At 40.3% G+C, this 27,834-nt stretch overlaps 1 protein-coding gene across 4 annotated transcripts in view; it reads right to left on the bottom strand.

Annotated features, from left to right (window-relative positions):
- Positions 1-21,822, bottom strand: part of SLC44A1 (solute carrier family 44 member 1) — a 73,239-nt gene extending 51,417 nt beyond the window's left edge. For 3 of the 4 annotated variants that reach the window (XM_050912663.1, XM_050912662.1, XM_050912660.1), the window contains exons 1-3: positions 21,718-21,822; positions 3,129-3,218; positions 501-643 (exon numbers count right to left, since the gene is read on the bottom strand). In XM_050912663.1, the coding sequence (XP_050768620.1) occupies positions 501-643; positions 3,129-3,218; positions 21,718-21,744 (260 nt within the window). In that variant the 5' untranslated portion in view covers positions 21,745-21,822. Of the gene's footprint in view, positions 1-500; positions 644-3,128; positions 3,219-12,562; positions 12,619-21,717 lie in introns of those variants that run through there. The other variant, XM_050912661.1, reaches the window with a different exon arrangement.
- Between the last annotated feature and the right edge of the window lie 6,012 nt (positions 21,823-27,834).

Below are 27,834 nucleotides of genomic sequence, written 5' to 3'. Positions count from 1 at the left end.
TGCATTTTCTCCACAAGCCACTTGTACATATTCTGCTTACAGTTTAAATTTTAAAGTCTCATTTTAATGTGTCAGATATATCCCATCTCCTCCTAAACTAAGTGGCAGAAACTGAGCGTACAACATCAAAAGCAATCCATTTCTACATAGATATCAAAAGCCTGCTCCCAAATCTGAGAATACTTGTCATACCTAAAACTCTAACAAACAAGATTCTTCTGTGGCCTGATACAATCTCCTACATGAAGTGGATGCTAAGAAAGGGAAATTCCTCAATGTCTTAGCTGTACTCATATTGCACATCTGTCAACATATACTCTCTAAGTACTGTTGCTGGTTGTTACAAAAGATTGTTGTTCTCTAGGTGAGAAGAGTGGAGAAGGACAAGTAGGAATAAGTTAGCATATCCCTTTTCCCTTTTTACTGAAAATCACTCTCAAAGGAAGAAAGGTTTCACCTTTCCTCATTTACAGAATGAAGCAATTGAATTACATACTCACTTCTTGTGTGTGAGGTCCAGACCACTGTTGACTATTCCATCCACCTTCACATTTTTCTGTCCACAAATATTTCCATAACTGTCATATCCTGAAAGCAATCTTGCAGCTGCTCCTGTAGCTATTGAAAAGCCACAGATAAAACCCTGGAGGAGAAAAAAACCCACAGTTTAGTAATACTCTATTTGACAGCTGGGAAAAGTCAGTTTAATTCATTTGTTTCTAAGCAGAGGTTCTTTAAAAATTCTTTCAGACTGAAAAAGGAAAGACAAGGACCATCCACAGAGAACTGTTGTGCAATTCCAAAATTGAATGCAAGCCAAAAGAGGATTCAGACATCTAACACTGCATATTATTCAAGCATAGTTAAGAATCTTGTAGGTGGTTTTTTGAGAGTCATATCGTCAGCAAGTGGTGCATGAAGCAGAAGGGAGGCCGAGGGCAGGCAGTGAAGGAGAGCTACAAACAGAGCTGGAGTTGTCAAGGGTTAGTATGCATCTTAGGGGATCCCAGACAGTCCAGATTTTCTTGCTTTAAGATTTTTTTTTTCCTTCAAATTATGTGCTCTCAAAGATGAGCTAGAATGAAGTGACCTATCTGACATAAGATCCTTTTAAGGAAATCCTCTAAAGCAAGTGACCAGGTCAAGGCCACTATGGTTCCAGATGCTGGGTTCAAATGCAAGAAAGAAACAGACACGGAGCAAGAGAATGCAAAGTGGTTCAGACAGAGTAATGTGGAAAATACCCAATGTCAGGCAGGTGTTGCTGTGAACTTTCAGACATATTTCACTAGCAAAACCAAGATCAAGGCGGTGATTATGCGAACAGGAGACTGGCCCAAAAGAATCATTAGCTCTTTAGCAACACCACTGACAGGGAGAAGTGAACCTTCAGCCCACTCCACTACCATCAAAGAACTGTTTTTACAGATGAGGCAAGCTAAGATCTGAGAAGGGGAAGCAGAGTAAACAGCTGAGACAAATGTGTGGAGCAACAGATGGCAGCGACAGGATCAGATGAGATGATGACAACAGGTAATGAAGTGGGCATGGAACAGTTAAAACGTGGGTGGTTTTAAAGGTCTGAAGATACAGGAGAGTGACCTTCCCTGACGGACAGGCTATCACTATAGAGAAATTCCAGACAGAATGGCGGTCATTATCCTTCTCTTGCCAATGCACTAATGCACTTACAGACTTAATACTCAAAGTGAAAACAAGGGCAAAGGGAGCAAAAGGCTATCACAAGTAATAATCAAAGCTGACTTCCAGCACTCACTTTCAATTTCTCAGATCCCTTACTATTCTGTAAAGGACATACTAGCATGCATTTACATACAATAGTACTCAGGCTCTTGGCTGGTTCAAGAATTTTTTCCCTACACACAGCGTAAGGAAAATCATGCAATTCCTCCCCCATCTAAGCTAATCTACAACAGTGCAGGAATGCCCTCCTGACCCATCATGGTACCTGACCCTTCAAGTGAAGTCCCCTAGAACAGTAACTAACAGGGTATTTGACGCAATAGGATAATTGCGCTGTATATCATATTGCTTAGACAGGAAAATCTGGGACACTCACCCACAGCAGACTAATTTATAATTGGGGGAGCAGGTAGGTATAGACTGAGTAACCAGGGAACATCAACAAAGGTAGGAAAAAAACAACCACAAAAAAGAGCTGCTTGTTTCAGGAAGTACCGTGCTTTTTATGATTTTAAGATATTCACATTATAGTGAGAATATAATTTGTATTATTTAAACAAAACATTATCACCTTTGCATTTGAAGCACAGCCAATGACAAACACTACGGGGAAAGAAAAGAAATTTTTCAATGGAATAATTCCAAAGACCAACGGACAGTAGAAAAGAAAGCAGACAGCACAGAAGTCCCAAACTCTTAAGGGCTACTGCTTGCAACACAGCAGTACAAGACAGTGACAGACATTCTCTCTTTAGGAAGAACAGCATACGTAGGTCCATGAAACAAAACAAGATGAAAAGAAGTGTATTTCTAGTTTTCACTAATCTGCAGCTCTTGCAGGTTTGGTTTTTTAATATAAAGTGCACAGTGTTGTGAGGCTGTCTTGAGAAAGGTGACGGTTTCATCACACACAACAAAGCTGGGATAACTTGGAAAGAAACATCTTACCATTAGTAATATGGTTGTTAATAGTAGGTGCTTCTACTAAGCATCCAAGAAAAAAAAAAAACAAACAGTCAACTGTGTGATATTCAGAATCTTTGTTTCTCAGCAAAAAGTTTACTGTGATTCACAGAACTGTTTACCAGACTCAAAGCTATCATTTCTGGGACATCGACAGTCCCATAAGGAACATGAGTGAAGCAATACCTCACCATGCTGAAAATCACTTACAAATGAAACTAGAGTTTCAGGGGAAGCAGAGCTGGAGCAAGAACTGGCACAAACAATAAGTTCTGGTTCCCTACCAAAGGTATTTGATATGTACATGCTACCCCTTTCTGTTCTACAGCTGATGGCTTCTATGCCAGTATACCCTGACCTTACCCAGTGACTAAGTTACTGAAGGGTTTTAAAACTTCTTTCTAATGAATGCAAACTCTTCAACTACATAACATTCACAGAATCCTTTGAGTTTTACTCACCATTCCTACGCAGAAGAGGATGAATAAGAGCAGCCATGGTACATCTGTGCAGCTGTGCTCCTCCAGAGGCTTCCACTCTCGCTTGGAGCTCTTGTGTGAGAAGAGAGACATGAGGTTAACAACACTTTGTAAATTGTCTTCTGCTTATAATAGAAAAAGGCAGAAAACGATTCTCCAGGGCATTAACATACAGCAGGAGTTATCTTTAAACTCTGATATAGCTGAAGCAGCTCGGTCAAAAAACTTAGAGTAAGGCTCATGAAAGACACTTCAAAAGCAGTGTCTGTGCACTGGAAGCTAGATTGACAAAGACTTATTTATCCAGAAGACAGGTAATTTACCCAGGAATTTACAGGTGTTTATCCACAAAAAAAAATCACTTATTTTTTTATTAACAGAAAAGAGAAGCTAATGAAAAGAGCTAAAGAAAAGAGAATCAACAATATCTGCTATTGCAGTCTTCCACAGCTAACTTCCAGTAATCTGGTTGCCAAGAAGGATAAAAGGTTAAAACTTTTCAAAAGCTCCTAAGTTTTAAAACACTATTGGCAGGTTTAACAAGTACAGTGCACGTAGAAAGGAGGTAATAAATTGCTGTTAAAGGAACAGTTCTCTACTTGCCAAGCAGCAGCTGAGCTTAACATTTCAGCAAAGAAATTCCTAGTCAGTATTGCCCAGGTGCCAGAAAGGAAAGTCATGTACTTAAAGGTTGAAATACTCAGTGATGGAGGCTCTATTGCAAAGTATAAAGAGGCAGTTGTAAACAATTGAAATAGTTTGCTGCTCATGAGGTAAAATTTCTCAAGTGTGTATATACTGCTAAGATAATTAAAGTCTGTTAAAAACAGTCATGTTGCCACCTAGACAAAATGTTTTAAGAACAGAATGATTTTAAGAAAAGAATGAGCACTGGCTGTAGCGCAAAACTAACCACTCTATCAGAATTTGTTTATTATAACAAAAATATTGATTATACCTACTTTTAAAAATACACAGTAACACAGACAAGCTTTTTCAATTAGTTTCCAAATACTAACTGTTTACATATGTCTACTAACACCCAAAAAATGCACACATTGTTTTCATACTTGAGGAAGAAAAGGAGATCAATATAGGGAGAATACAGAACAGCTCTCTTCAGAGACAGAGCAAAAGGGGTAACCTATTCAAATTTTTAATTTCTTCTTCCTCTCAAGACTCTGAAGCATCTTCAAGACTTTGTTGACAAGGTAGCAAATGTCAGTACTGAATTAAAACAGAATGGTTTGATGAAACACCGACAGCTTTTATATCCAGTATGTATTTTTGCAGATTTTTATCAAAAAAAGCTATAGCATGTAACTCGTGATATTAGCAAGGTGGCTTTTTGGTATTCGTGACTTTGGGTTTTGCTAATTCACAAGCATAAAGCAACCTTTTCAAATACTACCATTAGAAAACTACAAACTGGGTACAATATAAATTAAATCCTGCAGGCACCATGCTTCAAAAAGCACAGTCTTCTAAGTAGTCTGGCTTTGCATTAGGGAATTCCATGCTACTTTTGCAATCTTGTATTAAGGAAGTTCCACTTGCAGATGTTATATTTATATTTTTAATTCAAACTGTGTAAATTTACTCTGAGTTCTGAACAGTCAAACTTTTTATTTTACTCAATAATCAGTAGTGAAAGGGGCTAAAAGGTCACATTATGCACTCTACTACACTCATTCAACAAAACTGTCTTCTGATCCTGGTGGTTCACACTTACAACTAACACACTATTCAAACTTAACATTTACAACAAGATTGTGACATTTATATTGTTATAATTAGCATAACCATAATTGCATGAAATATGTACAGCTTCATGCTTCCTATTCCTAAATCCACTCCAAGAACTCTAGATTCTTTAGAGATTTATTTACGAACAGTAGAGATAAATTTCAGCTATAGCTGCACCTTAAGAGTAAACTGCCCTTGACAAAAGAGGGAGCACTAAGATGCACCGCATAGTGTGGTTTGTTTGTTTTGTTGGGGTTTTTTTTATCCTTTCTGTACCACCTGCAAACAAAATCTTTTAATACGATTTTTAAAAGCCACTGGACATCCTCTGGAATAGCTCTGGCAAAGATTTAGGTTGTCTGACTAGTCACGGTTACCATAAGTAATCCATTTTATTTACTAAGTGGACTGCAATTTATATGTCAAAAAGAAACTTGAAATGCCATGGTGTAGCACACAGTTAGAAGGTTATACAGAGGAATTAATTCTGTAAGTATTTACTTACAGAATAGTAAGTATAGTCTTTACTCTGCTCCAAAACATAATTTAAAAAAAAAAAAAAAAAAAAAGGTATTTTAAACAAAAAGTACCCTTGGAGGCAACTCAAAAAGCACTAGATACTTACCAACCTTCAATTTAACCACCTAGCATACTAACATGATATGAAATTATACATATTTAGAACAACGCCCTTCTCCAGTAGCCTGTCCAATCTTTCTTCTCCCCAGATCTTGCTATAACCCAAGCTAGTTGCCATGATCTACCTGCTGTTTTCTTCTCACTTGCTTCCTTGTATTCTGGATTCCCACTGAATCTTCCTCCATAGCTTCACAGCACTTCATCCTCATCTTTGATGTTGGTGTCTATGTCTCTCTAGTGACTGCTCCCTGTGCACTCAATACCCTTAGACGCTTCCTCAGACCGTGATATTCATGCTTGGGCAGCACAAATTGCTAATTTATGGTCAACATAAGGTCTAACAAATGTTGTTTGTTCTGCAGTCTGGAAACTATGCTTTGTCTCCATTGTAACTGAAATACCATAAAATTTTAGGAGACATGCTTTGCCTGCCATCCTAAATCAGTACTTCTACTGATCTCAGCCTTTCCTCCAGACACTTTAAGAGCCTTCAGTATTTGCTGATGCAAGAAAGCTAGGTAATCTAGAGGAAAAAGAAAATTTTTTTAAATTATTTTATTAATTTTAAGTCTTCTCTTAAAATAGAGCTTTCGTAATTTATGCTATGCTCTCTACGGATATTCTTGCCATTAACAAAGCTCAGGACTACCTGTGCACTGTTACGACAGCACAGAGAATCAGGAGCACTATCAGTCAAGAGTGGAAAGCAGGCAAAAGAGCCTGTCTCTCCAAGACAAACTAGCAGGTTGGGAACACTCTTCCTGCCCATAACAGCTCTTCTGCGCTGATTTTAAGAGTTGTTTACTCAACAACCCAAATGAGTGTGTTCAGAAGTTTGTGTCTGTCCATTTTGCAGAAGACTTAGCAAACTCAATGCTTCTCAAAAACAAATCAGAACTGTTGGGTGCAGCACAATTTTACAACTAGGTCTTAATTCCACACCTAGAAAGCTGGAAGTCTAAAGTCAGGCTTTCTCTTGCAGAAGAGAAGTGTGAAGAATGCCAGCACATTAGCTGTTGGCTTTTCTAGTTGAATTCAGAGCTACATAGTCTCAAGACAGCAAGTACTTGTATGCAAACACAAAATAAAAAGGGGCTACTTTCTTGGGATTCATTGCATCCAATCACTTCAAAACAAACATAGAAACCCCCTCCTCCAGATTTCTTTCTCCCTGCCACTTTCAAAATATACCTTTGCAGCACCAAATAGCAGGTCTGAATTTAGGTCTCTTCTGCATACTGTAATATACTTCTTTACAGGTATCAGCATAGCACAAAACCAACAGTTACCACTTTCATTGTTAACTGCAACAGCTGTACTGGATGCTACCATACAAGCACTCATCTGCCCCAACCAGAGTGCAACACACACATAAGAGCACAAAAAAGTGTAAAAATACGGCATGTCAGCAGGAGACTACAGATGCAAGGAGTTACTGAGAATTTTTTTTTAAACATAAAATGTCTCATGCAATGTACAATTTGGGAGTGATGTGACTGAAGCAAGAAGCCAAGTAAAGAACATCTGCAGTATTATATATATGGATAATCAAGCTGTGGGTAAGTAGCAAAGATGTGAATAAGATCAGGATAAAGATGGAATTTGCCATCAACAGAGGATGTTGCAACATCATGAGAAAGGCAGGAGAAAGAAATCCTAAAATCTTATGGTGATCGGATTGTATGTTTCAGGAAGAAGAAAATGAAGCTACTACCGAGACAGATGGGCTGAATTAAGGACAACTCAGTGAATAACTGGCCTGGGTAACATCTACTGGATGAAAAGGAGACACAGGGAGAAGCTAGACTCTAGGCTTTACTTCGGCTAGTGAGTTTAAGCTAGCAACTGGAGAGTATAGGACTATTCTGATTTGCATATGAACACACAGGTTGTAAGAATACAGTCATAGCTTCATTGAGGTAGTCAAGGACAAAAAATAAAACCAAACCAGAACAAACAAATACAACCCTCACATTTTTCAGCCCAAAACAAATCTCAGAAGAGACCCAGGATGAAGATCCCATCAAAATCCTATAGGAAGATTCACTAGTCATGAGCAAGAGCAGTCTGGCAAACTGCTAATCTAACTCCAGGACTATCATACACAGTGTTAAGAAAGCCAACAGAACACAAAATTTTAAAGCAATGTCCACAGCCAGCAAAGCCAAACTGAGTTAAACTTCATGAGATACCAGTTACATGAGCTATGCCATTCTGGCTCAAGAGAAGGCTTCCAAGTGCAGGTGCTCCAAACTTCTGGAAAGTCCACATCCAGGACAAATTGTTTATTACCCCTACTTGTAAGAAATGCTAGATAAAACCCTACATGCAGATGAAACTTAGTGACGCAATATTCTTCTACTTCAGCATTTGGTTTAAATCAGTTCCACTTCAAGTAAAAAATAACAGAAAATAAGACAGAAAAGTTGAAATAGTTTTTAAACAAAGATGCACACTAATAATTTTGACATTCCCTCTTAAAAAGCAATAAATCCTTTTGGTTTAGTTTCCTTTTTTCTTTCAACCTGGTTCTAACACAAGACAACGATGCTGCAAAACATTCAGTTTTCCATTTGCTTTACATTTCCATAAGCTTTCATATTTTCTATGCTTAGAAATGGCCACTTTTTTCCTGTTGAGTACTGAATGCAGGACATGGCATTTTGACTCATCCATCTAAACAATCAGGCCTAGATTTACAAAGTTTTTTCAGATCCTAGCACACTCAGGCACTTCAGTATTTGGCCCATTCCCCCCTTAACAACTCATACCATGCTTTAAGGATAAGACTTTTCAGACCACTTATGATTTCTGAAACTTCCGTTGGTTCAACTGGTGGGTTACAGTACTGCCAGACACAGACCTAGTGTATGGAAGCTTCACCACTGCTTTCACCATTTACATTCATTCGTTATTTGACCTTTCCTTAAAGACTGTAAAAATTCACAAAATAAATCCATCCACTACTCTCCCCTCACCAATGCACACTGAATTTTTAACCGCTTCTGGCCCTTAGTCTCCCTTCTATATTACATCCACCTTCCAAGTTTTAATATCTCAATCACGAAAGCAACTGCACGCCCTTTACAAAGATTTCTTCCCTAAGATCATTTACAAAATTTAAGAAAATTTAAGATGCATCTTCCTTTCATAGAACTGTTGTGTTAGGCTGTCAATTACAAAAACTGGTATGCATGAATATCTGAACTCCCATTTGTTCCTCAAAATGGTGTCTGTGACTATTCTTTTCAGTGGGACATAAGTTTATTTTGTTTTTTAAGCACAGAACCCAGCTAAAAAAACAAATCGATAGTTCTAGAAGCCATGGAACTAGTTAAGATTGATTTCCTTTGGTCTTTTGGCACAGTACAATCAGATCCTCTGGTATCTAACGAAGGGAAATCATAGTTCTTCATGCAGTGGAAACAATTCCTTCCCCCCCCCCCCCCCCATCACATTTAGATTTTCTGATATTTAAGAATCACTCAGCTTTTGTTACAGTCCCTTTCTCTGCAGCAACAGTTTGACCTCAGTCTTTCATTAAGCTCACAAGAACACAATTCAATCTTTGAATCAACTATCACTGCTGAATTAGCTAAGTTGGATCAATGATTTTTAAGAGTTATTTGGGGGGGAACAAGTAGTTTCCTGAAGGAATGAAATGTGTGTAATCTGTGCCAAAGATATTTGAAACAGAAGTTACCAGCAGTTTAAATTACTACAAAAGGATTGTGTAAGTTAACTTTTCAAACAGCTTTAATTAATTTAGGGGTTTTTGCTCTGCAGAGTCACTGTAGAAAAACTTGGAATATTCATTGTTACAATTTCTAACCAGTTTCAATAATGATAAGAAGATACTGAAAATTTTGGTTTGCAAGTATTTCAGGTTTTTTTCTTTTGAAATGAAAGGTCAGTTTTTATTGTACTTTTAAAAATGCTCAGGGATATTATTATTGATGTGGCAGTTTAAGATAATTTATTATAAAACCCCATCCTAAGAACCACATTCATCTAACTACACCCCCTTTCAATTCCCTGTTGTTTTATCACCTTGATGTAACATCTAGATTCAGAGTATGAGTGACTGTAGCTCAATACAGGAGAGTAAATAGAAATGACTGCTGTTTGTATATGTAAATCAAGGAATTCAGAAATGACTGTGTAGCTATCTATCTACAGAGGCGACAAACAGCCACAGTGTGCACACAGCATTAATAAACAGCCCTTAGAGGCAAAAAAGGATACTCATCCTGACCGGGATCTTTTGTGGGAAACTGCCACCAAGTCCTGCAGAACCTACCTTTCCTAGAAGGAAGGCTGGTTCTGATAAAGTACCACAGATTCAACTCATTGTATGAATAGCATTCAGTTTATTCCAATAGCACAGTGAGTACATAATACAGTCATTTTACACCTAGAATGCAAGTTCGATGTTTCAGAATTGGTGTGTCCGTTTGCAATACTGTGCATACCACAAAATGACATGTAAGGCATGGTCTACTCTTGAGTTCTCCTTGGGCAACGGCCAAGCCAGGTTAAAGAGGTTGCTACCAAGAAGACATCCAGTCCAGAAGTTGTCCTGCAAGCTAAGTTTAAAACTACAACTTCACATGCTATTGAAACATCCCCACACTGCCAAAAAAAAGACAGTTCTTGAAACATTTATCAGCATTTCCCAATGACCATTTAAGGAGCTGATTCTTTACTCATTTTACGTATCTTTACAAGCTAAAGAACAGTCCCAATCACATGCTGGCCTTTACCATGAAGCATACCACACATGAAAAAGAGGAACCATAATTTAGTAGTTTACCAAAATGTTTCCAACATAAGAATGTAATTCTCCAGTTTATCAGAGAGCATGGCATTTTTCTGTCCAAGACATAGCACACCTTTCTACACTATTCAGCTGTTAAGAGAGGAACTAACAGCAACTGTATATTGTCCTAATGAAACTTCTTCCACCTCTGAACAGATCTTAATTCTAGAGCCTGAAGAGGAAAAGAGTCCTGACCCCAAGCATGGGGATATTTCTAGATCGCTCTAACCTGAAACCTAAAAGCAAGACATAAGTCCCCTATTGCATAAGCAGCTGCAGCCATTTTGACATCAAACTAAGTTACCAGCTGTTCCTCTCCTTTCATTATGAATGTTAAACTGCAGTAAGATGACCAGTATGCTGCATCTGAACTATATTTTGACCACAAAGTGGTTAAAACGTATGTCATACCAATTACAGGTGTAGACTAGGTGTGTCTCACTATAAACATGAATCAGTAACTACTTCATGAAAAACAGAGCACTTCTCTGCATACATAGCCAACTTAGTAGATAATGAGTGATCTGAACAAGCGTGTAAAACATCAGAATATAAACTTAAAATCTAGCAAGTTTTTCCACATTTTCAAACAAAAGCATTAGGCAACTTTTAACCTGTTAAATACGCTGCACAAAGGAATTCATACTGAGAGGGAGGGAAAAGACATGGACATTTTCTACCACCTTCACAAATAAACAGAGCCTAGAGTCCCTGACAATGCCCATATGAAGGTCTGTGTTTGCTACCTCTAGGGAGAATGAAGTCTGTAATTATTCTAGGATCTTCTATTACTCTGAAGATTGGATGACACTGTTCCTAAAAAAGCCCGAAAAACCTAACCCCCCCCAAACCCACACTCATTTCCCCACACAAGTACACTTGTGAGAACAGAAGTAGCAACTAAAGTAAACTAGCTCTTTATATAAAATCTTCATGTGGTGAATGCACTCTGTTTAAGCGTCCAAAGCAAAGTCTTGAAGTGTTCAAACTATCTTTGGTTCATGACTTCATCAACTATCTTACAATTTTTTATAGAAAACCCTTAGTTTACTGCACCGTGAAGCCTAAGAATGCTGCGCGAAGTTGCCCTAGTTAAAACACTCACCATTACCTACAGACTTCCTGTGCATGACCTACAGGTGTTCAGATAAAGCACCAAGCAGTAGCTTACTGCAGTTTATCAAGAATTCAGATGATTCTCTCAGGTTCACAATAAAACTGATATATTATACAGCAAATTACTGGTATGCCTCCATTACTAGAAGAGGAACACACACCAGCAAACTCAGACTTTTACTCTACGAAACTATACCAGTTCCCTGGAAGAATGAACTATGCTGTATCAATAAAAATATCTCCATAAATACACCAAAAAAACTCTTAGTGTAGACTTGTCCTGGATCTGCCTCTGGGGAAGAGCAGTATTGCTCCTACCCCAAAGAGCCTGCCAATGATAGCATTCTCCTGGGAGGCAGACGCTTGAATTCCCCTAGACTTACAGAACCGAAGCTACGTCTCCCACTTCCAGGGGCAAGTGAGCTTGTCTCTGTAATACCATTACAGCTACAAGTGGCAGTCGTCTCTAGAAAGAAAGGAACACAATACACACTGTTCCCTACAAGTGCCCTCCACGATGACAACATCCTCTGGATAACAAGCCCAAACGCCTCTGGGCAATTCCAAAAGGGACTGCATTACAGAACATGCAAATCATGGTGGTGTCTAACACCCCTTTTTACGGAATTTCTGCTTCAATCTCATTCCAAAATGCTTCATTTTTCAATTTACTGCAAAGTAGACATTAGTCACGCTTTTGGATTTTACCGAGAGCTACATTGCAGTACTTCACATATAAGCACCCATGTCCTTCTTTGCCTAATAACTCCACATCACCACTTGTTCTCCGACGCCTTGTCCACTGAAAAGATGCATCTGCTCTTTGTAAGTACAAAACTCAGTTCCTGCTCGGAAAAGTTTTCTGATGGTACAATATTGCTTTAAAGTTATCCACCAAAGGGTAATGAATTTATACATTGCTTCTCTTCAGAGACTAAGCATACCACCAGTTCAATGTGTCCACACCTGCTACTTCACTAATGTTCTCATACTCCACACACAGTATTTATGAGTTTTCAACATAATGTAAACAAAATTGAGAGCACATAAGACAGCACTTACAACATTATTGATGGTGTAATATAAAGACGTTTACCCTGAAAACTTGCATGTGGAGACTTCACTTATGAATCTGATATATGCTGTGTTGTATATCATCTTCCACTCATCTTTTCAGTCAACACATATTAAACATTGCTTCTAAAACTCCTTTAGTACATGCTTCCACCTCAGTCTACAACTTAAATATTTATCCTGAACCATAACACAGCTGATTAAATAAAGAGCTGACATGAACAGCACACCTGCTGAGGTTTTGGAGTTTAGAAATAAGGCCACCTGCAGACAAAAGCCCAGTTTTTAACCCTGAAAATATTTAGTTATTGTTTCTTTTCTTCATTACATGTTGTTAAGTACTTATTTGAAAACAGCAATAAATAAGGACACTTTACAAATATCACAGTAATATTTTTCAGGGGATTAAAATATCCATTTCAATGCATGTTTGGTACTTCCATGGTTCTTAATCATTAATAAAAAGCAGTCATGCAAAAAAACCAAACCCAAAAAACCCAAAACCAAGTTCACTTTTGAAGATATTTTGCACTTCATCACATTGAATCTTCTACTTGTACATCAACCTGTTTAACAGATTCTCAGATTTTATTCTTACTATGAGACTGCAAGTCCCAAATTACAAAATATTTTCAAACTTCGGACTAGTAAAAGATTGTCCAACTACAATATACACTTTGCTTCCAAATGCGTTAGCTTTATCACAGTGTGACACTAGCAGAAGAAAAAAAAGCCACAGCAGAACTCTCTAATTAGTGTTCTTCACAGAAGATGAAGGACATTCCATAAAAAACGCTGCCCCTGTTCTTTGCACTTTCTTCGTGTGTGATGAGTAATTTTCTCTAAAAGAATTTTTTCACCCTTTTAAAGTGTCTAAAGCCAGAATTCAAGACCAAAAACATCACAGCTCTTTAAGAGCTCATTGCCAGCACATTACTGCTGCGAAAAATAACGATGTTGCCACTTACTAGAGACATTCATAGCAGTTTGCTAAGCATTCTTTCAAAATGCATCCTACATTCAAATGGGTTTGTCAATTGAAAATCATAAAATCATGTATTTTTGTATTGCATTTACAATCCTTGCAGAAGAACTTCCTACCTTTCAAAAGCAAAGGCCTACTTGGTGGAGGGTTCTGCGAGGTTATAGGCTCATATTCGCACATGCCAACACAAACATGGTCCTTGTGGCACTACACTGAACACTAGGAACTAACTGTTGCATACATTGGCGGCGTGAATTCTTCCATATCACTGTGTATGAAAGCTGAAAGACAGAGCTATGTTGGAAATCGAGAAGCCAATAGCCATATTCAGTTACATTTAAAGGATGTCATCAGCACATTAAAACGTCTCAGAACGTTTTTTCCCTGTTTCCTCTAACGAAGATCAGAAAAACTTTAAGCTTACATTTGGGGGGGGCGGTGAGGAGGGGCAGCGCTTACATAGCTTCTTACATACAAAATCTTGACTTACAGGTCCAAAATTCTGGCATAAGAAGAAAGAAAATGACTCAGGATTACAATAAGAGGGCAGTACTTGACGACATTGAAAGCGTATTAGATTAACAGGAACCAATGCTAAGAAGGCTCTATCTGATTTATGGAAGAAAGGGTGGGAGTAGAATGGAAAGGGAAGTAATGTGTCAAGCCCTTAGCTTATTACATAAGCATACTTCCTTATAAGTAGGCAATTATTTTGCAGTTTTTCATAGCAAACTAGAGGGAGTCTGCCAAAGCATCCCCAGGACATGGTTATCATGACCTTGAACAAAATACTTTAATGGGCTTCCTGTTTTGTTTCTGTGGATCCATATACGACATTCAGAGGTCTCTTCCTCAGTCAAATAATGTATCTGGAGAGCAGGAAGAGTGGTTTCAATTTAAAACAAAACCATAACAAAACAGGCCAGAGTTCATTTCTGCTGAAAGCAGCTGCTTAACTACATCACATTTATTAAGAGAGGATACCAGGCACAAGTCACCATGTTCTGCTCACCACGACCCTCCACCATATTCTAGCAATATTACTGGTTAGAACAGCAACAGCTAGAAACTAGCATGTAAAAATGCAGTATGGAATCTCAGCTTTCCTATATACTGCAATCATCCCCTATTCTTGCAGTGCACTGCACACCGGCTGTTGAAATCATATTAAAGCAAAGAAAATTAATCTTAGGACTGTAAAGATGAACTACAAAATTACGTTGACTCTTCTCTCTTCTTAAATATGTATACAGATGTTCTTGAGGCTGTTGTCATACAATTCTACACTTTTATTCCACATTAGAAATTTGCTTACCTAGAAGAGTAAAAAAAAAAAAACAAAACAACAACAACAAAAAAGAGGGGGCCTAGGGACAGGAGGCCAATCAATGCAATGAAATTTATTTACTTCGTAAATCCGTGAAACTTTAAAGTGGCTAGAAGACCTAAAAGAACTCTATTATATATTCACCAACACAGACTCTTTCTCTAAAATTTATACACAAAAGAGCTCTCTCTAGTTTCATCAAATAGAGGTAAAAATTAGCAATCAGTTTAGTCAGCGGGTAGAAGTCACCTGGCAACACTCTGCATAACCTTTTTTTAGAAGCAAAGCATAAGATTTACACAATTTTCCAACAGCTCCTTCAAATGAGAAAGATTCAAATACAAAATAACAAAAACACAGTTTCTGTCAAGTTGGTTTGCAAGTTTTGATTTTCACAAAAGAAACCACTGAGGTAAGTTCAGAGGAACAAAAATTATAGTCAGCCCAAAGGAGAAAAAGGCATGCACAGTGCAAAGCTCGCCTTTAGAGTAAACAGCATAAAGACAGTTGGCAACTTCACTACATAACAAACACTGTCATTTCTTCATAATGAAAAATAAAAGCAGTCAGTTGGATGATACTGAATATACACTCACAATTACTAACCTAGAAGTCTGATGTCTGACAGCATTCTAGATGCCAATTAGATTACAATAACATATGCTTTGGATTTAGCATTCACTATTAAAAATGCAAGATAATAAATCTTTTCCAAAACTGTTCGCAATTTATCAAAAAAATGTCTTATAAGGATGCAATGTCCCATGCTTGTTCTTAATCCAAACTATCACTTCTTGAAGCACTTAAAAAAAAAAAAGTCAATCTTTTGAGTTACCTGACAAAGTAAAGGAAATAATGTGCTACTCAAAACTTTCAAGATGTGACACAACTGAAAGATAGTCTAAACTTCAGAAGGAGCTAGTCCTCAGTGGGAAAAACTCAACGAATTTGAAAGAGTACTTACAAGTATCTATGTAGTTGAAATATTTCTTTCCACGTTAAGATCAAAAGGAATTATTTGCACAGGTTGTGCAGTTGCTTGTGACAGCATTTGTAAAAGGACACCTCATGCTTCACAGGAAATGAATAGAGCTCACAGACCAGAAGTACAGAAAAGTAGTCAACAACTTCATGAGATACCTGACTCATTAGCACTGTTCTTGGATCCTGCTTGTACGCTTCATCCTTCATAGTGTATCTGTTTGCCAGAGGCTAGAACGGAAGCTTCATCTACTGTCAATGTATTGAAAGGGAAATCAAGCTTCCTAGCTCCTGGAAGTAGAATTCACAACTCATTCTGCTTCTGCCCATCAACACCATTATTCAGCTGGTCTTCTTCCATGATCGTACCCGCGCCCACAATGAAATGGGCATGTTTTGATGCCCCCTATATTCATTTGACTGCAAGAACCTCTGACAACTGAAGATATGGCTAAAGTACAATTAATGATCTGTATTGTCCGTAACAGCTCAGAAGAGACATTTCATCAGAACTACAAAATTTTTTTAAAAGTTAGGAACTCCAGATTTATTCTCTGTTGTTTTGACAGCAGATGCTCAAGGGAAAGTTAATGGATGATCTGTCTTCATCTCCTCTTATAATGGGAGGTTCTTTTAGTCTTGTAAAAACCAAGGCCACCACTAAAACCACCAAGAATAACACATGCTTTATCCTAGTCATGCCTCCAATTTCCAGCAAGATTTCAAGCTTCTCTCACACATATCTTAGATTAAGCCACTAACATACAAAGCTGTAAGGATAAAATAAACAAACACACACAGTATTTCCCAGTCCCAGCACAAACACTAAGACCTCAGTACGTTGCCTTGTTTCCTATAACATCTTGCCAAAGCAAATGCCTTTTAACTACAATCAGCCACTTCAACTGCAGAAGAGCAGGAAGGGAGAATGGATTCTGTATCACAGCTACTCCAAGAAAAAGCAGTTTAAGGTCCACTTAAACTTACCGTAAAGTAAGTTTGCTTGCTTAAAAAAACCACACCAAAGAAGCCCAAAACTTGTATGGATTACTTCAAAAAAACAGATTTACAGCACAGCCTAACAGTTATGGTGACATGGGAGTGATGAACTCCAACAGTTACCTCCTGCAAATCTACTTTTATAATGGACTAACGCTGTGAGATAGCAGAAAGTACCAGTAATGAAGGAGAAGAATGAAAAGAAAAGGAAGAGAGTATTGCCACTCAACAGCAGATTCCATTTTTCTTCTTTAATGAAACTAAAGACTTGAAATAAATTTGATTATTCTATCGACTCAGCGCTTCAGCACCATTCGCTCAAAAGATCCCAACATTTAGGAAGAGAAGATCATTTCCAAAACAGCACAACAAAAAAAACTACCTGTATCGAAAATGAGTAGAAACTTTTTAAGCTTTGCTGCATAGCAGATCCATGATGAAAGAGATGCACCTAGCACCCACCTTGAGAAGCTCATGGCAAAGGAGGACAGTGGGCTGAAACCATATGAAGGTATTGACAACCAACAGCACTGCAAGACAGGAGATACACAGAGGTGGTTTTTTTTCTCCTGTCCTTTACAAGGTTTTTGTCTCTCATAGGTCAGCACACTTTGGCCAAACAACTACAGTTCAAGTCAGTGTTAGGATGATCTGGTCACGATAATTAATGAAGAGCACATAGACTGCTATAAGACAGCAACTGTAAGATGTAGCTGACATTGCACAAGGTTTTCCCAACAAGCTCAGGCTTCAAGATGGTGACAGTCAAGAGATAGTAAGTACAAAATAATACAGCTAAATCCACCTAAATAAGTAGAGAATATCACAAGCCCCTAAAGAAACAAAGAGGATGACACAGTTGTAACACCGAAAAGGAACAACAGGTAAACAAGAACTCTGGTTGTGACGATAAAGAACAAGTGTAGATCACAGAAGACACTACACCAGGGGAAGTGAAAGAACTTTGTGCAAGCATGGAATAAGACCGAAATGGAAAAAAAAAATACACTGGAAAGAAGTATTCCAGATTGAAGCACCTGAACAGGTAAAACAGCAGTGGAACAACAGGAAAGAATGAGCATACCTGGAAGAAAGTCTGGTATGGTTGTATTAAGTTAACATCACTCATAACAGTTCAAGTTGAAAAAATTGGTAGAATAGGAGGTAAGTTAACGAAAGGGGGAAAGAAGACTGGAAGTACAAGCACAGACAACAGTAGAGGAGAAGAAATAATAATCAGAGAGTAGAAGGCAGTAAAGAATAACCAGATGACAGCATTACAGAAGCCCAGGGAGAATAAGACATCAAGTGGTAGAGGATGACAGATAGTATCAAAAGCAGCAGAGATCAAGGAGGGTAAGAAAGGAGGGGACTCCTTGCAACTTGGACAGAAGGAGCCTGTAGAGATCTTAATGAAGGCAACTTCAGCGGAGCACAGAACCTGGTTTGGCATGAATTTAGTACGAAGAAAGAGGAGAGAACGTACAACAACAAACGTAAATTTTTCTGTTCGGGAGTCTGGAAAAGAATGGAAGCAGACTAGAGTTGACTGTCAGCTTTAAGGATGGAGGATAGTAACTCAGAATAAAATTAGGAAGGGAATAAGATGGCAGCAAGAGGTAAAAACCAAAAATTTGGAATTAAAACAGAAAAATTGAATGAATGGGGCTTTGGGGTCAGGCTAAGCAGTTAAAGACAGGAAAAGCAGAGAGCAAACACGAGAATCCATCAATGTAAGTAGCAGGCAAGAGTGCTGAACAAAGGTAAACATGCCAATTCTAATCAGTTTTTCTTCTGGAAACCTTTAGATTCTGCAGGGGAAGAGATACAGGAAAAAGCCTAAGGCAGAACTCTAGACAGCCTGCAAAGCAAAGAAACTGGGAAACGCATTCGGGGGTGGGGCAGGGGGGGAAGGATAACTGAGTATGAAATGAGAGTTAGGAAGAAGACATCAAAGAAACCTGCCTGGTTCAACACCCAGTCACAGGTAGGTGCATTATCACAAATGAGATGAGGAGGTGGCAGCCATGAGAAAGGGACTCGGAGATGCCGTAATCAGATAAGATGGCTGGCAAAATCCAAATAGAAGTAATCATTTCTCTCAGAAACAGAAATGGGGATTAGTAGATGAAGATCAAATAGGCTAGAGAGCTGAAGAATAAACTTAATGAGAAATCAACTTGAAAAACAAAGTCATAAGGAATGAGGGTGAGGCCTCCATGATAAGAGGAGACACTTATGTCAAAGACTTAGATGAAGATACACAGGGAGAAGCAAGAAGTAAGTGAAGCAATATGAAGGAACTTCTGATGGACACCTGCTCAAGGAAAGCTTAAGAGGAAATAATGGAGGGGGAAATATAAAGACAATGGTAGATGAGGAACACAACATTTATTGTTAATGATAAAAGGGAGGATAAGACAGACATTAAGCTCTAATGTAATGCTGTATTGTTGGTAGCAAGGTTTCTCCAATCGATATACCAGACAAAACTGTTGCTGATAAAATATTCAGCAACTAGCCTTTGATTTGGATTTCCTGAGGAGACACACAAATGCTCATGGATAAGGAGTTAAATAAACAACCATTCTTTATACTTCAGTTACATATACGGGATACAAAACTCAATTACTGTACCATATCTTACCACACGTAAGGAAAGCAAATGAAAGGTTCAGTAACGTACTATTAACATCATGCGCCCTGACAGTGGAACACAAATTTCACTGAAAAACAAAATCAGTTAGTTGAAACCTATGAACAAGCCAGATATTTAAACCATGTGATCCTCTATTTCTTCTGCTTTTGATCTAATGTTACCCACAAATAAGCCTGCATTTTCATTTAAGAAAAGAACATAACAGTGAACAGCAATTCAAATTCATAAAGAAGAGCTAGAAAGGGCCTATTAAACACTTAAGAAAAGCAATTTGGATAAGAATCACAGAAAATAAGATTGGAAAAGACTTTGAAACGTTACTTCAAAACCTCAACTTCACTCTCAGTGCTCCAAGTCTGTATCAGCTTTCCTTAAGCCACTCCTGACAGATGTTTATCTAACATTTTTTTTTTAGCAAACCTCAAACAATACAGACTCCACAATCTCCCCTGGCAGTCTACTGCAGTGACCAAATAATTTTAAAATCTTCCCCTAATATTTGGCGTATATTTCCCTCTCTGAAATTCAAACCATTTCTTCATGCACCATAAAGCTGATTGCCTTCCTCTTTGCAGCAAATTTGCCGTATGGAAAGGATGTTCCCTATTGCAACTGGACAGCTCTCTGCAGTGTTTTGCACTGGAAGGACAGAGCCTTTATTAAAACAAAACAAAAAAAAGTCTGCCTGAACAGATGAGCTACAAAAACTCATCTCTGTGATGAGTCATCTGGGACAGCAGAGACGGACTTTCCCACATAAGCAGTCTGCCTGAAGCTGGATTCAGCCACCGCAAGTGACACAGCCAAAGGAAACTAACATTTACAAGCAAGCAAAGCACAGCCTTAGCGTTAGTCACGATCACTCGTCCTACAGCCTTCAGAAAGGAGCCAAGTGAAAAACAGTATAGCCCTGGTCGTGTTGTTCAAAGGGAAAGTTAAAATGGGAAGCAGAGCCGCAAACTGGAGCACTGGGTGGAGCTCCCGATTGTGCCTTGCTTGGCAACACCACTCTGGGGGGAAAAAAAGGAGTCAGTAAGGGCAAAGCAGAGCAAGGGAGGAGGGGGAAGAAAGAAAAAACAAGCTCGGAAATAAGAGATGTGCATGGGGCCATTCACACACAGGGAAAAGGATGCAGGGAGGCACCTGAACCCCTGGCCATGGAGCGGGGAAGGCGACTGGGATTAGGACCATCTCCCTTTCCAGAGGCAGTGGACCTGGGGGAGGTCCTGGACACGGCCAGTTTCCTCCCATGAGATGGCTCCTCTCTAAGGGGTGGGGCAGTAAGGACCCCAAAGGAAAAGCTGCAGGGAAGGGGAGGGAGTGCAGAGCTATATAACGGGGTGCATCGAGGCATGGCAGAGGGGAGGAGGGAGTGCAGAGCCATAGGACAGGAGTGCAAGGCAGTATGAGGACGGCATAGGAAAGGTGGAAGTATGCAGCTGCAGCCATGGCAGGGGACTAGAGCAGGGTATGGCAAAGATTGCAAAGCCATAGCAGGGCTGGGGGAAGAAGGGGCAAGATGATGCTGATCCACAGGGGAAGCAGCGCACAGAACAGTGAGCAGAGCAATGCAGAGGGTGGAAGTGCGTAGCATGGTGGGAGCAAGGCTATAGGGGGTGAACAAGGGGGTGCACAGCCATAAGAGGGAAGAGCAAAGCTATAGAGGTGAGCAAAATGCTACACAGTTATGTGCATCAAGGCTTGGGGGGGGCGTGTAAAGGGGTTCACAGCCATGAGAGAGCAGGACTATGGGAGGGGAGACCAATGGGTTCACAGCTACGGGAGAGCAGAGCTGTTGGCAGGGTGTGAGGGGGAAAGGGAAAGCAAGGGGTTCAGAGCCATGGGAGAGTATAGTTACAGGGGATGAGAGCGCACAGCCATGGCAGAGCAGTGCTACAGGTGTAGGTAGCAAGGAGAGGCACAGCCATAGGAGAGTGGGGCTACGGTGGTGGGAGGGAGCAAAGTGGCGCACAGCCATGGGAGAGCAGGGCTATGAGGGGTAAAAGGGGATGCACGGCCACCAGAGAGCACGGCTATGGGGGGAACAAGCGGGTGCACAGCCATGGGACAGCATGAGAGGCAGACCTGGGGACGGGGGGAGGAGGGGCACAGCCATAGGGGACAGTACGCCCGCAGGCGGGTGTAAGAGAGCCGGCAGCGGGGGACAGCAGGGCCAGGGGAGGGAAGGGGGGCAGCAGGGCCCGGCGGCGGGCGCGAGCCGCTCACCTGCGCGGCGGAGCTGCAGCAGCCCATGGCGTCCGCGGGTCTCTGCCCTGGCGGTGCCCCCTAGGCGCCAGGCGGCGGCGGCGGGCAGGCGCTGGGCATCCACTCGCCGCGACGGCCCGCCCTAGGGCGGCGGCGAGGTGCGAGGCGGCGCGGAGGACCGCCGGGGAACGGCCGGGCCCGATCAGATGAGCGCGGCTTCCGCTGCAGCACCAGCCCCGCCGCGGCGCCCCCTCATCCTCCCCCCGCGCCGGCGGCGGCCGCGACTGAGGGGAAGTGGGCGGGGCCTTCGGCGGGCGGGGCCTTCGGGGGCGGGGCCAGGGTACTGCAGCGCGGGGGGTACCTGCCCGGCCGGCTGGCACCGCCCCCGCTCCCACCCCGCCCCGCCCCGCGCGCGACGGGTCGCTTCCGGTGGCGCAATCGCATTTGCCCGGTCGCCAAGGCGATGGCAGGGCTGGTGGCAGGCGGCTGGCGGCGGGCCCGGCCCTGGCCCTGGCCCTGGCCCTGGCCCTGGCCGGCCCTGCGGTGGGGCCCTGGCTCCCGCCTTTCCGGAGCCGGACATGGTCAGACGTTCTTCCTTCTTTTTCCTCTCGACCCCCCGGAGGAGGGGGCGCTGCCCACTGTGGGGACAGCATGGGGGATAGTTGCGTGGGGAAGCCGTGCTCTGGTCAGGGTGGTTTCCAAGTGGCTGATACTGTCTGAAAGGGAGAAGAGAGCTGCTTGTGTGGCCCTGTAGCATGTGTGCTTGCAGGCGTGAGAGGGGACTTGAGGTGCCTCTGCTGGCTGGTCGGAGATGCTTGAGAAATCCACAGCCCAGCAGGCCTGTGTCTTAAACTGCCTTGAGTGTGTTTTTTCCTGTTCTCCAGACTAGCTCTTATCATTGGGTACTCTGCACGTTGCACCCATCATCTGAAATGGTAGCCCTGAGTGATTGCCCTGAGTGAGTGCAAAAGATGTGAATCTGTCCCCTGGGTTCACAGCAGATTGCCATATTTTTGCAGCTGGTTTTGGCAAGCTTTGTAGCCTTCTCAGAGACACAAATGCAGGTGATTGTTCTTTTGAGCTGTATGCCTCAGTAACTGCAAAAACTGATTTCATGAACTACATCAGGATGATGCTTGCTGCATAGTTAACTAATACAAGTTTAGTCTCAGAACTGTAGGTTGGACCATGTTGCTAAGCCATGCAGGTAGCAACAAATGCCTCAGAGCTTCTGAACCAGTGAAGTCACTACATGGCTGCATCTTGTAGTCGTTAATGGCAACAAAGGTGACAGCTTTTCTCAGAATGAAACAGAGTTCTCTTTGGAAACTGGCAGTACCTCTTAAGGTAAGTTTACGGGCCCAGCAGGTGTGTTTGAAAGTGGCCTGAACATACTAAGTGATACTCTTAAGTTAAAATACTTTTTTTGCTGAATCTTAACTCTGTAGCAGGTTTAATTCTATCAATATAGTAGAATATCCATGATTGGAAATAACATTGCAATGACTTGAGTTTAAAATGATCCTTTGACAGGCAGAATGAGGCAAAAGAGGCCTTGTGACTAGAGAAGGAGTCTCGTTAGGCTTCCAAAATAGAACAAAAACTGGCATGTGGGTGAATTGTGAGTCATACTTTTTTTTTTAGCTCTTCTCAGTTTAATGGCAAGTAACATCACTTCTCACAATTTTCATATTTTCTAACACCTAGTTAAAATACCTTTTTACCACTTATATGTATATTGCCATTATTTCTCACTGTTCCACCTCATTCTATCACAATATTTCTGTTGTATTCAAACCATCAAAGAACTGTTTTGCAGGAACACTCTCTAGGAGGCATGTTTCTTTTGTGATTGACACAGGAATAGACAACAAGAAATCCATAGTCAATTCTTGTGTAACTTTGGACATGTCATTTCAGTTTCTCTGTTCCTCAGTTTTGCCATGTATAAAATTGACTTTTGTCCCAGTGTTTGTCTTTTTATTTGCTTGGGTAACAACAGCATGATGTCTGTGCCATAGATGTGCTTTAGTCAGTCTGTTAAATAGAGCAAATTCAATTTTTTTAAATAGTCCTTTCATTTAGGACTTTCATTTCAGTAGTTTCATTTAGGATCTCAAAGTGTTGTTGTGGTAATTAAATACTGCCTCCTACTTTTTGCATGTAGACTAAACACATTCAGCACGATTATTAGAAGATAGTAATGGATTAAAACACAGTCTCTGCCCCCCAAATTTGCGGACTCTTAAAAAAAAAAAAAGCATTCTAGACAATAATCAAAAGCTTTGTGCAGCTGTATAGGGGGAACGGTAGCTTTATAGTGATTAAAAAATGCCAGTCCTTCATTGGCTGTGGGAGCCTTTATGGAAAAGCTTGTAAAGACATACCAGCTGTAGCACAGGTAGCTGGGGTTTAGTGTAAGTATGTGACAACTGTAGAAAGTATTTGGACAAATCTGAGTGTTAGAAATAATCGCCAGAGTAATTGCCCTTATCTCTGCTTCTGGCCCAAGGAAATTAGTTGTGTTTTTGACAGAGATGCAGTAACAGCAGCAGCAGTAGATGTCTGGCTTTCATTATTGTAACTGTGCTTTGTTTGGCCAATCACACAAAGGAGATGAAAAGTTAAAAGGTTGTTGCTTATTCATGATTGTACTTGCTTTTATATTTATTCAGATTAGTATTTTGTGAAGAAACTGGAAGGAATTGAAATAGGAACTGCTGAATCTTAATTCAGTAATACAGAAGTTGAACTTTACGCATATGCCTAAGTGCATTTTTTGAGTTGTGCTTTATGGATTCCTTTCTGAAGCTGATTGTAATCTGCTCTAAGGCATGGTTACATCACAAGCTGCTAAAGTGCAAATCTGACTGCCCACATTTAGTGTTAACAAGAATCTAGCTTTTTTTCTATAACAGATTTGAGTCTGCCCTTCTCCCCTCGGCCAAGAAGGATGAGCTTTATCTATATTTTCATTTCATTGCTAGACTCAGAATGGCAGGTTAGAGTTTTTGAAGTACCATCTGATACTGAGAAAGGGAGACAGCAACAGAGAGAAGGCCCTAAAATGACAAAAATGCCTTTAGTACTTGAGTAAATTGTAGGTTGTATCCAGACTGTTTCCACTCTGGGAAGTGTGGGGAGGACAAAGAAAAAGACAAGGAAACATTCCAGAAAGTATGAATTGTGTGGTAATATTTACCTTTTCTCACCAGGTGTGGGTAAGAATCCTGACCTTAGGCACCCATATTTAAACACCTAAGGATTTTCAAAGGTACAAAACAATCTATAGCTTTTGTTCCATATTAATGAGAGAAATACCTTTAAAATAGCAGTAGAGAAGATCCAGGCCATTTGGATATGTTCTTAAAGTATGAATTTTGGGATGGAGTTTTCAAACAGGCTCAGTACTACAAAACAATCTATAGCTTTTGTTCCATATTAATGAGAGAAATACCTTTAAAATAGCAGTAGAGAAGATCCAGGCCATTTGGATATGTTCTTAAAGTATGAATTTTGGGATGGAGTTTTCAAACAGGCTCAGTACTGGGCTAACTGCTCAATGAAGAGGCGGTCCAAACCTGGCCTTGCTGTTAATGAAAGGGAAGAGTTGCATCATGCAGACTAAAAATTGAGTATTGCACCAGCAAGGCATTGTTACAGTCTGTGTGTTTGCCTCCCTTTTCTAATAGATAAACTCAGCTTATTATCATTCTGCTGACTTCTTCCACCTACCAATAAATCCGCACCTATGAATGCTTGGCAACCACTCTGCATTTTTAAAAATCCTATCCTGTGTGCTTAGTCTCAATATTCCTGTTTTGTTTTGTTTTTTTAATCTATTTAAATACAGAATCACAGATATTCCCTCCATAATATGCCCAGTGAACAAACTAACTGTTAGCTTTCATACACGTGTATCAGTGCAGGATTAGGAGTGATTCTGCTGATTTCAGCAGAATGCTAACGGAAGTGCAACATGAGAAGGCATTCCAGCAAATACATGGCAAATAGGATGTCAGCCCATCTCTATGAGCAATGTGGGAATAAAGCCCACCGACCCACTCAGAGCCCTGTGGCCCCATTGTCTTGTACATCTCAGAACCCACCTGAAATTGTTTGTCTTCCTGAAAAGTTCAGCCATGCCATTGCACTTTTTTACTGCTGGGGAACTACAGCATGGACGCTTGTGTCAAGTCACACAGGACACCAGTCACAAAGCAGAGAAATTAAATAGTTTTTTTATTTCTAATTAAATTAATTTTATAATATATAAATAATTATAATATATGAAATAATAAAATAATAAAATTAATAACTTTTTAATATTTATGTATAATATATAATAGTATATAAATAAATATTTATTTATAATTAAAATAAATACAAAGCTGTATCTTACAAACTCCAGCTTGTACACTGAAGATCCTGTCAGTTATGAATTTTAGTCAGTCATGGCAAAAGCATTCAAGTGATCCTGCTTTGCAATTACAATGGCAGGATTCTTGCAGACTTTTTCATCTCTGACTAAGAAAAGTTGCATATTGCTCGGTAAGTCTGAGCTCTCACAAGTTAAAGCTAAGATTTTCTTTTTGCTGCCTGTCTGACCACAGAGGAACAGGTCAATTCAGTGAACTTACTGGGAAGGTCAGAAAACCTGCTGTGATTCTACTTTGTGCTGCAGCCCCATAAATTGGTCACATTAGGTCTGTTTCAATTTAAGAACTGGAGAAAGAGAAAGCAGCAGAGAGCTTTTTGAATGATCAGGAGGGTGAAATCTTCCTTCCCCAGTTCTGAATCAAAATTTTGGTCCATTGTACTCTTAGAGATGTAACTTTTTGGTGAGAGGACAGAGGTGTACAGTGGAGGTCCTGTCTGTTGGTAGCTATCAAAAATGTTCAAGAATCATTAGGAGGATAATGTTTTGGTGTGTTGGGAAAATGGCTTTCTAAGCATATGCTTTGTGCCTACAGTAGTCCATTCATGCCATAACGAAAGTAAAACAGATATCCTTTCTATATTAAAACATGTTGCTTTGCACTATGTAATACCTGTTGGACTTCATTCTGATGTTGGACACCTGAGCATGAAGAACTGTATGACTAGATCATTTCACGCATGTGAAACAGGTGTTATGCGTTTACATCATTATTGGCCTGAGCCACAATCATGCTAGCAATTTGCAGCTGCAGTGTTCCATATCCAGTATCCAAACCCCCAAGAAATCCAGTCTTCAGAAAATGTTCTTTAAAATAGCTGGGACAGTGATGTTGCCTGTGGGGGCATGGGGTGTCCAACTGGTGTCACAGTAGCAACCAGAAAAATGTAGTTTGTTTCAGCTTTGTAAGAAAGTTTTCTGTTGCCCGAAGAATACACACAAAGCCAAGTGCAATCCTTCCTGTAGAGACAGTATCATCATAATACATGATTAGCCATTATGATCTCCTGTCATTTCACTCCAGGAGAATTATGACTCTCACACTGAGGATGTAAGACTACAGATGGAGGACTGCCTGCTACAAATCTCTTGTAAGGCTGCTGCAGTAAATCTCTTGGAGAAGAGTCATTGCCTAAAAAACTATGCTAAAGGGACCTGCCATTTGTTTTCTTAGGGAAGATGGGAAGAGGGGCTGTGGAGGGAGGTACTGTTCCATTGTAGACTCGTTAGTGTTATGCAAGGAAGCATTCATCAAGGAAGATTCAGCTTTTTCTTGGAGTAAGACAAGAAAGGAGACATGGCAATATTCAATGTGTTGTGTCGCTCTGGCTTTCTGTATAGTATTTTGTATGGGAGAGGAGGAGAGACATCACTCCCCAGAGGCTGACTTAGGCTGTGATAGATTTTATAGCTTAGTTATAGTAGTGACCAACTAGAGGTTGCTAGATTGGCAATGGTCTGGACTATTGGTGGTGGAGAACATCTACAGTGGTCTCAGAATTGGCATTCAACTCAGGTGCAGGCTTAAGGCCAAATAGTGCTTTATCATGGACACAAACCCTCATTCGTATACTCAATGTAGGTGAATAGACACTAATGGAGCTCAAAATATTGATAGGTATCCTGTGTGTGAGTCCTTGAAAGTACTCTTTTGCAGCAAGGTGGATAGAGAGATGGGACTGTCACATGGCTCAGCATAA

This window comes from Gymnogyps californianus, chromosome Z, assembly GCF_018139145.2.
Source record: "Gymnogyps californianus isolate 813 chromosome Z, ASM1813914v2, whole genome shotgun sequence".
Taxonomy (NCBI): Eukaryota; Metazoa; Chordata; class Aves; order Accipitriformes; family Cathartidae; genus Gymnogyps; species Gymnogyps californianus.
The sequence above is the reverse complement of the archived record's forward strand: the minus strand, read 5'-3'. Positions and strand labels throughout refer to the sequence as shown.